This window comes from Saccostrea cucullata, unplaced genomic scaffold (assembly GCF_032062105.1).
Source record: "Saccostrea cucullata isolate Sc308-1 unplaced genomic scaffold, CSIRO_AGI_Scuc_v1 ctg3934, whole genome shotgun sequence".
Lineage (NCBI taxonomy): Eukaryota > Metazoa > Mollusca > Bivalvia > Ostreida > Ostreidae > Saccostrea > Saccostrea cuccullata.
The window spans coordinates 37,435-50,088 of NW_026931966.1; the positions used below are offsets into that span (position 1 = coordinate 37,435).

At 36.6% G+C, this 12,654-nt stretch overlaps 1 protein-coding gene across 1 annotated transcript; it reads right to left on the reverse strand.

The window, feature by feature from the left end:
• Positions 1–4,497: 4,497 nt before the first annotated feature.
• LOC134234123 (uncharacterized) lies at positions 4,498–10,452 on the reverse strand. Its single transcript, XM_062716183.1, has one exon. It carries the CDS (start codon positions 10,450–10,452, stop codon positions 4,498–4,500), a length of 5,955 nt encoding a protein of 1,984 aa, XP_062572167.1.
• Positions 10,453–12,654: the final 2,202 nt, after the last annotated feature.

Consider the following 12,654-nt stretch of genomic DNA (forward strand, 5'->3'; position numbering starts at 1 on the left):
ATTTTTCGTGTCTAACTGAGAACAACGAATTCGAAGTTGTGGGAAAATCATATGTGAATGTAATTGTTATCATTATCATTTTATTTTTGTACGCGTTTTATCCACTTATCATAGAAATGGCATTTTACACTCACAGTACAAACTACAAAGAACAATTTTACGAGTATTACAAGTCAGACTCTCCTTACAGTCCCTCGAGGTTTCTTTTACGATTGATTTATACAGGAAGGAATAAGTACTTTGCCGCTTTGCGAATTATAATCCTTGTGATTGCCCTTACGACCTTCGTATATCTTGCAAAATCAACGGTGTACGATAAATGCCATTGCTCTTTGAAATCTTCTAATGACGAGGGGAAATTTCAGCACGCAGAAAACTATTATATGACTACAGAAAGAGGAATCTTTATTGCGATTGGTGTTTTTAATTTCGTACTTTTGAGTTGCTGTGTTTTGATAAATTCTAACGGAACTCTTGACGATTTTCTTATCGTGGATTTAAGTAATGTTTGTAAGAATGGACATATTTTTAGGCTGATTCCAGTTTATGTTTTTCTACTTGACGAAACAGAGGAAGAAACAGTCGAAAAGAGTACTGACCCAAGAACATCTTCGGAGAACGACATAATAGAAATGCCGAATGATGATGAAACAAAAGAAAACACGCAATCAGACAAATCGCTAGTTTCATTTAAAATTCACAAGTTGTCTTTAATTTTGTCTTACAAATTTTGGACAAAAATTTTTCTGATCAGAAGTGTTGACGTAAGCGTTTCCTGGGCTTATTTTACGTCAATTATTGTATTCCCTCTCAATTTTATACTCGTTTTTTTAAGTGCCATTTGTCCTATTGTTTCATTCTTTTATATCTTTTTAATCAAATTTTTAAAGTGTATATGCAGCTGTTGTTCTTGGAAGAAAAAATGCACGTATCAAATTCTAGACAAACTAAATCTCAAAAAAGAATCCACAATTTTTGAAAAAACAGAAAAGTCCAGCAAAGAAAAAGTATCGGCTCTCTGTTGCGATTTACTGTGCCACGGTTTTGCGTCTTCATATATAATTATATCATACGTTTATTCTTTCAATATTTTCTTTTATGGAATAAGTTACCTTGTTCAGTTTTTTATTTATACAGTGTTGTTGGCACTTCCCCATTACCCTGTTCAGATTTTCATCTATATTATATTTGTGACCTCTGTCATAGTGTACCTTTCTCGCTATGTTCACCAGTTCATAGAACTTTATAAGAATCTTTTAAACGAAATTTTGGAAATAACTGAGGAGTCGAGTATATCTATACAAGATTTTAACAAAATAGTTGCTGAATACTTTCCTCTAAAACATGAAATATTTTATTTGCTTTTGAAAATAATATTGACCAGTCTTTTCTTTATAATAATTTTTGATACTATGCAAAAAGTAGAATATATAAAAATTGGTGCTCGATTAGACGTGACTACTGTGGTTTCATTAATTTTCGTTTTTGGTCCACCACGTATAGTGGAGGAACTTCTTGTAACAGACTTCACGAGCAGGGTTCATGCAAAGAAGAAAGAAATAAAGAAATATATAGGAAAACCAAACACGGACATAAGAAAAAGTATTCATGATGATAGAGTTCTTGATGATACCGAGAAAGACTGCTCAACATGTTGCAGTAGATCTTCTTGTAAATGTTTGGATATATTTGACCCCAAAGAAATATCAGTATCATACGATGAAGAGAAAGTTCTTTGTGAGAATTCGAAAAGATGTGGCTACAGCCGATGCTGTTGTGCACTAAGAGTATTTTGTAATTTTTCCTGTGGTTGTTTTAATTGCCCTATTGACTCTCAAAGAAGGTGTGATTTCTGTTATGTTTACGCTATAGACGAAACTTCAGACAAAATAGAGGTAAACGTAGAAAAGATTAAGCTGCAGTGTCACTGCTATCCGTCAAATGAAACCGAAAAAGAAGGCAAAAGAAGTACACCAAGTGCCAAAACACAAAAGCAAGAAGCAGGTACAGAAGATATAATGTTAAACATTACATCAAGTGCCGAAGCAAAAAAAGAAGCGGAAACTGAATGCAAAAGCAAAATCCAAACTTCAAGTGCCGAGGTAGAAAAGGAAGCGGACACAAGTCTCTGACTATAAAGTTGAAGTGCCTTTTTCGTCAAATTGTGCCCCGCAAGCCATGCCATGCTATAATTGTTTGTATTTTATTCAGCATATACATTTCCTTTGGAAAATCATAACAGTTAAAGAAAAATTTTATATGAGTGAGCAGAGGGTTTATGAACCTTAACGTGTCTTGTGATAAGCTACAGTATTAACAGGGTTATTCCATTGTAAGAAAATATATTATGGGAGACCTGATAGTGATTCATTGTCATTGTGATTCATTATAGTATACAAAATTTTGTGCACACGATTTTACAAAAAGTGCTGTAGTCTTTCTTCTGTGGTGCACGGTTTTTTTTATCCACTCCTACTAAAATGTGAGTTTAAAGTTAAATTCAGCTGATAATGTACTAAAATGTGGAATAGGTGTGTTATTATTTGAAATTCGGGGAACAATGCTGAAATTTGTGAGTTATTTATAGTGTTTAAACTTTTATGCTTGTTTTTGAACATTACTAGTACTCATGATAACCTGTGATTTGTAGACGTTCTAAGCCTGAATTTTCAGATGTGAGGTTTGTAAAAAAGGTACTGTGTATGAGGTAACCACTTTTTTCCAAATATATACTTAGTATATATAGACATTGATTATTGCATTGTAAGTTTAGCCCCCTCCCCCTTACTTTCCACAGACACGTCGCAGTATAGGTTAAAAATGGGGAAATCGGTGGTGTTTGGAAAAAAAAAAAAATTTTGGTTTTCTTATTTTTAACTGAAGTTCATACTTTCGTCAGAAAACATGAAATATTTTACTTTTGTTTGACCAGTCTTTTCTTTATAATAATTTTTGATACTATGCAAAAAGTAGAATATATAAAAATTGGTGCTTCTTGTCCTCTGCTGATCATTCAGTGACCCATCATGGAGGAACTTCTTGCCCAAAATTCCTGAAACCAGCTATATAAGAAGTCTCAAAAGAAAAATTATTTACATTCTTTATTCTGTGAGTCTCATTAATTAACGTATATCTGTCGCTAGTGATGATTCCCATGCTTTGAAGCAAAAATGCATTACAACTCGTAGAGCTGTTTTTTTCCCATTTCGACAATCCCTTTGTTCAATTCAAGAGAGTAAAACAACAATGTTTATGATCACAAATACCAATGAAGTCGTTTAATTTTCAATTAAAGACTAGAGAATGATTTGAATTGTGTCCTTTTTTTAAAAAAAATGAGATTTGGTGCTTTTTTAGAATCTTTAAAATGTAGAAAAAATACACTTTAAAATGTGACGTTCAGTTGTGACGCGGCGACACCCCCTATGCTTTATGTTTTAAACATCTATAAAATAAATTTAAATAAACATTATTAAATGAAATTTTCAGTGTTAATTAGATTTGTATTTGTGCATCTTTTGGTATATTGTATTTCATAATATGACACCAAAAATAAAAGATATGGACACTGTGACATTACTTTTGGATCAACCCTCGTACATTGTTGTTTTATAAGTTTTTATTAGAAAAAGAAAACGTTTCCGTTTTTTTTTTTTTGGAAAAACATGTAAGCCCATGTTATTTCTTTGTTTGAACAAAGATTACCCCTGTATCGTTACTACCTTTTGTTAGTAAAATTATGGAGAGAATTATTTTCGAATATTTGTACAATTGTTGTCATTGTAATAACTTGTTTTATCGATATGCTGCCTCCATTAATAACACAGCTAGTTAACCGTTGTTCTATGATTTATTGTGACGAAACATAACGAAACGAAACGAAACGGTGAAAAGCTACAATAGACAAAGACAATAATAAGTGTGATGTACAATGCTCAAAGTTCAGAAAATTAATGAAAAATCTGAAAAAATACCTTTGCTCAATAAATATGACACAATACTGAGAAATATGTGTGTGTAAAATTAGCATTACTTTACAAATATCTGCATACATTGACAAAACATGGAAAAATTTAGACACTCAAAATTCCCGGTAAAATTTGACAGAAAATTCACACACATAAGAAAGAAATACTTTGCCGAAAATATATAAGCGTTATACAAATAACTGAAAGTTAAATATATGAAATACTTACATTGTGGGCAGAGTAAACAACTGTAATAACAGTATGACTGTACATGTACTGAGTAAGGCGACGAGTGCCAGAAAAATCTCGTGCAACACGCACGGAAATAACAATTACAAAACAAAAAAGAAAACCAAGGCATGCCGGAAGAAAAAATTCCGGACTACAAGACGGCACACTCCTCGCCTGATATTAACAATATCATCAAATTTCAAAAAAGATATTTAAGATAATGTAAACATGTAATAAATTAAATTACAGTCCATTTACAGTCTCTTGTATTATCTGTTGCACTGAATGACAGAAATGTTCACTGTTCCACAAGAACGATAAGTTCTGTAACCGGACGCACATAAGTTTTAGGTTCACCATTCGCGATTATACGAATTATCACTTTACGCACTAAATCATCATCACTTGGTAGAGACTTGACAACGATTCCCATTGGCCAAGAATTACGGGGTAGTTCTTTATCGCAAAGTAACACCACATCACCAGATGATAGATTTCTTTGGGGTAGATTCCACTTACGGCGCATCTGAAGAGTGTTCAAGTATTCTGTCTTCCATCGTCTCCAGAAAATAGATGCTAAGTGTTGTACCCTCCTCCACTGTGTCTGTAACAACTCGCTCTTGTTAACATGATCAGAGAACAGTTTGTTGTCTTTAACACTTGTTTTCTGAGTGAGTAGAGTTGATGGGGATAACACAAATGAATTCTCAGGATCTGTAGGTACCGACACAAGGGGTCTTGAGTTGATTATGGATGAAGCTTCTGCTAGGAACGTAGTGAGCACCTCATGCGTTAAACTCCTAGATCCGTAGTCGAGTAGCATAGCATCCAGTATACGTCTGGTGATCCCAATCATACGTTCCCACACTCCTCCCATGTGAGAGGAGTGGGGAGGGTTGAAGATCCACGTTGTTCTCTGCTCGTTGAGAAAGTTGTGGAGATGTTCATCCTCTACATTTATCACATTGACCTTTAACTCCTTGGCAGCACCAATGAAATTTGTTCCTCTGTCAGATCGAAAGACGTGAACAGGCCCACGAATGGCGATAAATCGACGGAGCGCATTTATAAATGAAGATGACGTCATTTCCTCTATGACTTCGATATGTACAGCCCTGGTAACGAGGCAAGTGAATAGAGCAGCCCATCTTTTACTGTTTGCTGCGCCACCTCTGGTACGTCGTGTGATGATATTCCACGGTCCAAAAATGTCAACTCCAACGTTAGAGAAGGGTGGTTGTCCTGGTATGAGACGATCCTCAGGTAAGTTAGACATTTTCTGGTATTCTGGTACTTTTCTAAGCTTCCTGCAAGTGACGCACTTGTGAAGGACAGATGACACAAGTCTTTTACCTCCGACGATCCAAAATCCAGATGAACGAATATGACCCTCTGTAATATGACGTCCTTGGTGTTTGACATCTGAGTGAAGTTTCCTGACGATAAGAGTAGTTACATGATGTTTTGCGGGTAGAATCATTGGATTCTTGAATGAAGCATCAGCACTGAGGTTTCGCAAACGACCACTAACACGTAAAATGCCTTCACTGTCAATGAACGGGTCTAGTTTTTGAATAGGACTGTTTTTTGACAAAGGTTTAGAGTCCTGTAAGTTTTCAATTTCCTCAGAATAGAATTTCTGTTGAATGTCTCTGATAATGACCATTTCAGCTTTGCACAGAAGGTCAACATCACTCATCATGTTCTCTGCTTTACGACACTTCTGAATAAATCCATAAACTTTAGCAACCACTGCTACAAGTTTGTTCCACTTTGAGAATTTTGTGAGGAAATCATTGCTCAGGCCGTAAGCTGATTTTGTCTCAATGTCAGTTTTGTTACAGCGGATTTCCTTGTCTTCCTCGGGACTCACAAGAGGAAAATGTTCTTCAGAAGTTATGATGTCTGTTTTTTCTAGGTTAGAGATCCAGACACAGTTCTGCATTTCCCTCGGGAGAATTCCTCTCGTGCTAACATCTGCTGGGTTGATTTCACTACGTATGTAGGACCATTGTGACGGATCACTTAGACTGAGAATGTGAGCAATACGATTAGCGACGTACACAAAAAATCGTTTCTTAGCATTGTTTATGTATCCTAACACAATCCGACTGTCACTAAAATATTTCACATCGTCTATTTCTATCTTTAGCTGTTCTTTTGCTGTTTGTCCTACATTTACAGCAAGTACCGCGGCACAAAGTTCTAGTCTAGGGATTGTATGTCCACTGACAGGGGCCACTTTCGCTTTCCCTAAAACGAAGCCTTGAGAAGTAGAACCATCGGGATAGTGCACCTTTAAATAGCAAACAGCAGCTATGGCTAGTTCGGACGCATCACAGAAAATGAGTAGTTCTTTCCTATGTGCTTCGCTCAGATTAGGAACAATCACTCGAGGAATTTGTAACTTTTCCAAGTCGGGTAAGTCATTCTTCCATTTCTCCCATTCTTCAAGTAGGTAATCAGGTAGGGCTTCATCCCAGTCTGACGTGTCTGACACTACTTTCCGCAAAATGATCTTGCCCTGAACAATAACTGGGGCGATGAATCCGAGAGGATCATAAAGACGGTTCACAACAGAAAGTACACCTCTCCTTGTAGACGGTTTGTTTTCACTAGAAACTTTGAATTTAATGGTATCTGTCTGTAAGTCCCACAGAAGTCCAAGACTGCTTTGAGTTAAGGCATCCTTATCGAAATTCAGGTCAACAAGGTTCTTGGCAAGGTCATTAGAATCAAAGGCTTCCATAACTTCTTTGACGTTAGATGCGAATTTGTGAAGTCTTATGTTACCATACTCCTTCATGGCATCCTGAGTTTTGTGTATGAGGCTGACTGCCTCATAAGTAGTTGCACAAGATTTCAAGCCGTCGTCTACGTAAAAGTCGTTCACAATGAAGTCTTTCACTTCCTGTCCATGGGTCTTAGCAGCTAGCTCACCAATGCGACGTAAACCATACATTGCCACGGAAGGAGAGGAACGATTGCCAAATACGTGAACTTTCATGCGGTAAGTAACCAGTGGTTTTTCAAAATCATTATCCTTGTGCCACAAGAAACGTAAATAGTCACGATGGCCTTCATCCACCAGAAATGAGTGAAACATGCTTTGAATGTCAGCAACTACGGCTACTCTTTCCTTCCTGAAACGAATGAGAATTCCCAGGAGATTGTTTATGAAGTCAGGTCCTTGTAACAGCTGTTGGTTCAAGGACACACCCTTGAATTCCGCTGAGGAGTCGAAGACACCACGAATTTGATCAGGTTTATGAGGATGGTAGACTCCGAAAAGTGGAAGGTACCAATGTTCCTTATCCGGTAGTATATATGGACCCAATTCTGCATGATCACAGTCAAATATTTTCTGCATAAATGTAGTGAAATGTTCCTTCTTGACGTTGTTTTTTCTTAAGGAGGCATCAAGACATTTAGCACGAAACAATGCTTGTGAGTAGTTGTCTGGAAGTTGTTCACGATTTTGCCGGAAGGGCAATGGAGCAGTCCATTTTCCTTCGGTTGGATCAAGATGAAACTTGTCGTCCATAATCTTCAGAAAAGTGCGATCTTCAATCGAGAGGCCGAGTTTATTGTCATCTGGTGTTTTCTTGAAGATATCTGTTTTTCCGATGACAGTCTTGTTCGTAGTGATGACAGTGTTCTGTATGTTTAACGTTTGTTTGCAAGGTTCCAACATTGTAGGTCGACCACTTTTATTGATAAAAGTTCTGTTGACGTGTAATGGTGGAATGTGTTTTCCAGACAAACAAACATCTCCAATAATTGTCCATCCTAAAGGAGATCGTTGAGCAAAAGGAAAACGTGGTGGTCCTAATCTCTGATCAATAACGTGATGTGCCTCTGGAAGATCCCGTCCGATAAGCAGGAGGACGTCCATAGATGGATCTAACGGATGTAGGTCTCGAGCAATATCCTGCAGGTGTGGATAATGACGAGCGATATCCGGTGTAGGAATTTCCGTCTGACTGTTTGGTATGTTATCGCACTCCAAGACAGGTGGTAATTTCAACTGATGATTGTCACTGATTGGCTCGATGACAAGGTTGTCAGCAACACGCCCACTACTGGTAACCTTGCCTGAACACGATTGCATTGTGTAGTCAACTGGCAGAGTTTTGATACACAAAGAGTCAAAAAGGTAACTTTTACCTAGAGTTTTGTTGCTTTGGTCATCCAACATAGCGTAAGTCACAATCGATGCTTGACGTTGACCTTGAACATATACGCGCACTGGTACAATCCTTGCACACGACTTTCCACTAAATTCACCACAAATATCAGTACAGTTAGAAGAAACTGACTGCTTCACATTTCCAGAAAGTGAGTTTTCCTCCTCGCCATGGTTTAGTCGGGAAGAAGAATTTCTGGACATCTGACGGTTACTAACATCCTCATGAAGAGCTGTACAGTGGTAGGTACTTTTACACACATCACACAAAACTTTGGATTTGCATCGATTAGCGAAATGATCTGACGTTTCACAACAACGAAAACAAATGTTATGATCTCGTAGAATGTGTTTGCGTTCCTCGATACTTTTGGTTCTGAAAGCTTTACACTTGTTTATAGTATGTCGAGATCCTTTGTGAATCAAACACTGATGTCCGCTATTCACTGTTTCTGATGAAATGTCAGTTTTGTGGGTAAATACGGCAGATTTAACTTTACTTTGTCCTTTGCGATCAAGGCGGTTCTCCTTATTAGAATCATCAAATATCAACCCAGGATCATTTCTGATGATGCTCATCTCACCAATGAATGCCACAAACTCACTGAAAGGAGGAAAGATTACACAGTGTTCTTTCTTGTAATGGACAACACGAGTTATCCACTTCTCCTGGAGATAACGAGGAAGTTGTTGAACAATTGGTTTTAATCCAAGGGATGAATCAAGGTATGAAAACATCACACTGTATTCTGGAATAGCTTTCACGGCCTGCACCTCGCAAAGTAGGTCATGAAGTTCATATAACTTCTTGTGGTCTGTGAAATCTGTTATAACTTGCAGACGAGATTTCAGGCTTGATTCTATCAATTCAGGCGATCCGAATCGTTCATCCATACGTTTCCAGATATTGAATAAGCATAGTTCTGGATTACTCGCACATGAAGCTCTAAGACTCATAATCAGTCTGTTAGCTTCTGAGTTTTTGTTTGTACAATTGGTGAGAAGAGTTAATTCTTCCAGTGGTGAACACCTTATCTCTGACACCATCGTCTTAAACTGTGTTTTCCACACTACATATCGATCTGGTTTGTCATCAAAACGCTGTTGTTGAAAACTTTCCAACAGTAAGTTCTTTTTGAGTAGAAAATTTGAGGCATCTGAATAGTTCTGTGATGGTAAATTCACGGTAGACTGTGTTGGTATCTGTAGCAGCGGTGAACAATAATTGTCAACATTTCTCTGAAGATGGTTTGTACGAGTTCCACTATTGAATATGAAAGGCTCAGCATTGGGGTTCAATGTGAGATTGTCAACAAAGTTTCTTGTTTTCTGCTCACCAGATACACTAGGAACACTGGGTTTTAAATCTTGATGTTCCGTGGTTTCTTCCTCCTCTTCAAGTTCAAATTTAAGACGCATATTTGCAATGTCCAGTTCTTCCTGTTTTTGCAGTAGATCCAATTCCACATCTATATCTTCCTGTTGCTGTTGACTTTGAGCTTTGTGGATTTTGTCTTCTAGGGTAATTTTGGACTTTTGTTTTTTCAGTTTTGCAGACTGTTCAGCAATTTTAAGGCGGGTTTTAGCTTCCTCCACTTTCTGTTGTGAACGTCTACTAAGGGTTGATGATTTAGAACTTGCTGTCTTATGAGACGGGTTAGAGTTCACTTCCAACTGGACCAAATCAATATCATCTTGTACTTTCACTAAAGCGTTTTGAACCTTCTTATTTATCTCGTTAAAATTCTTCCGTATAGTGTCTAACTCTTGTGTACTATCAGCTGTGTGTTTTCTATCGAGGTAATCACCAAATTCTTCATGATAATCTTTGTAACGCTTGAAACTGTCCTCAAGTTTTTCTTTCACTGACTTTAATGCGTAGATCTCTTTTGCAGATGAAGCACATTCTATCAATACACTTTCAATATCCTCTGAGAAGCGTAAAAGTATGTCTCTATACCTCTGAACTTTTTCTTGATATTGTTCTTGTGCTTTCTGTGTGAGGGTGTGCACTCTACGTGACGTATCTTCGTCCTCTGTAGAAATCTTCCCCAGGTTATGAGCCATGTCTATGTAGTTGAAACTCTGGAATGTTTCACAAATCTTTTCACTATGCTGTCTCCATTAATAACACAGCTAGTTAACCGTTGTTCTATGATTTATTGTGACGAAACATAACGAAACGAAACGAAACGAAACGAAACGGTGAAAAGATTGTGGGCAGAGTAAACAACTGTAATAACAGTATGACTGTACATGTACTGAGTAAGGCGACGAGTGCCAGAAAAATCTCGTGCAACACGCACGGAAATAACAATTACAAAACAAAAAAGAAAACCAAGGCATGCCGGAAGAAAAAATTCCGGACTACAAGACGGCACAATCGATATCAGGCGGGATTTTTTCGAGGCCACTCCTCTGTATATAAATATAGAAACATAGCATAATAATGTTTAAAATACTGATGAAGGCATGTTGTTTGATTTTCTGCGATCTTTCAAACGCTTTTGAAAAAGTTTGGCACAAAGGGTTTCTTTTAAATTCTTTTATATTATTGAATATGTTGTTTTCTTCAGTTAGCTGCTTTCCTCACATGAATTGTTTTGAATTTCAAGTTATTTGTGTACATGTAAAAGGTCACAAAGAGTTATGTATAAACTGTATCTGTTATCATCAAAACTAGATATTTTTGTAGATGTATTCCAAGGTTATGTTTTAGGTCCACTTCTATTTCTGATGTAATGGGTGTTAGGAAAGTTCGTTCCACATTTTTGTTTTATTTTCCAAAAGAAATACGATTAGAAGATATTAACAATTTGTGATATTTCATGTTTACAGAGTCCATTCTTGCTACTGATAAGGTTTCAACTGTCTTTTGTTGAATCCAAAAGGAGAGGGCAGGTATTAAAACTGATGTTGTCTGTTCAGAAAAATTAGGAATTATGCATATTTGTGACATATATTAAGCACACAGGTCAAAACATCCTTTCAAATACTGCGTAAAAAATTATCAGATCTGTAAAAAAAAAATTCAAAATGACGTACCTATTCTTTTGAAAAGTGACCTATCGTTCTTAAACCTACGCTGATCAGCTTGTCTGATGCAAGATAAGCTATGAAGAAACAAAAGTAACTTATCCTTTATTTTTAATCAAAATGACCAGCATTTCTATAATTCGGGTGCTTTAAAGATGTTATATATATTTTCATATGGAAGAAAAATCCCATAAGTTCCTGCTAGAAATGAATTGCTATAAATCTAAAGCACACTCTTGTGATTTTGTCAGACTTGAAAATTCATCTCTTTATATAAGCACTACTTTGAAATTTTTGAAAATATTTCATCCTGGAACGAACTTTCTTAACAACCCTTCTATGAGCAGGCATGTTTAAATTCACCATTTCGTAACTTCTATGCTCAATACAATGACTGTCGGCAAATAACTTTATCATTGAGTCAAATGCTGACTGACGTTTTTCATACTAATTGCCATTATTTAAATACTGAAGTGCCGAAAGATTTTTCCGCTATATCCCGATCATGACAAGGAGCACACGGTGGGAGTGACCGGTCGGCAGGGAATGCTCACCTCTCCATGGCACCTGATCCCACCTCTAAAATTTTGGAGGTCCGTGTTTGCTCTGCTTCTGTTTGTATTGTTTTATGGACTTTTGAGTTTGAATACTGTTCGTTATGTCCATATATTTCATGTGAATAATGTTGCTGTTAATATTTTATCACTGTTTATTACATTTTTACCCGTGAAATACTGTAATTTATTTATTGAATAAAAATGATATCCTGTCACACTGTGAAAGGATATCAAAATGATATCCTGTCACAGTGTGATGAATATTAAAAGTGCGGGAAAACTCTCGATTTCCCTTTCCATAACGAAGATTGCTGTAAAAAAATCTTCCTTGACCTAATATAAGATAGATAAAAATAAATAAACCACTTTGACGGCGAATAAAATGGTTAAAATTACCAAAAATATGTTGCTAAATCCATGTTTACAGTGTTTTCACCTCATATAGCTATGACGTCTCAACCGCTCAACTATGACGTCACGAGCCTATGACTGTATAACAAAAAGACAGAGGCAAAGGAAAAATCAAAGAATTTTATTTTAAAAATGTAATAAACAGAAAATTCAATGTTTTGTAGTTGAATATGGAATTTATTTCACTCATGAGACAGGATTTTGATATTTTCACCCGTGCTTCGCACTCGTGAAAATATTAAAAATCCTGTCCCACTCGTGAAAT

Excerpts from the sequence above, each read along its gene's own strand:
- LOC134234123 (XM_062716183.1), bottom strand. The coding sequence starts at position 10,452 with ATGGCTCATAACCTGGGGAAGATTTCTACAGAGGACGAAGATACGTCA.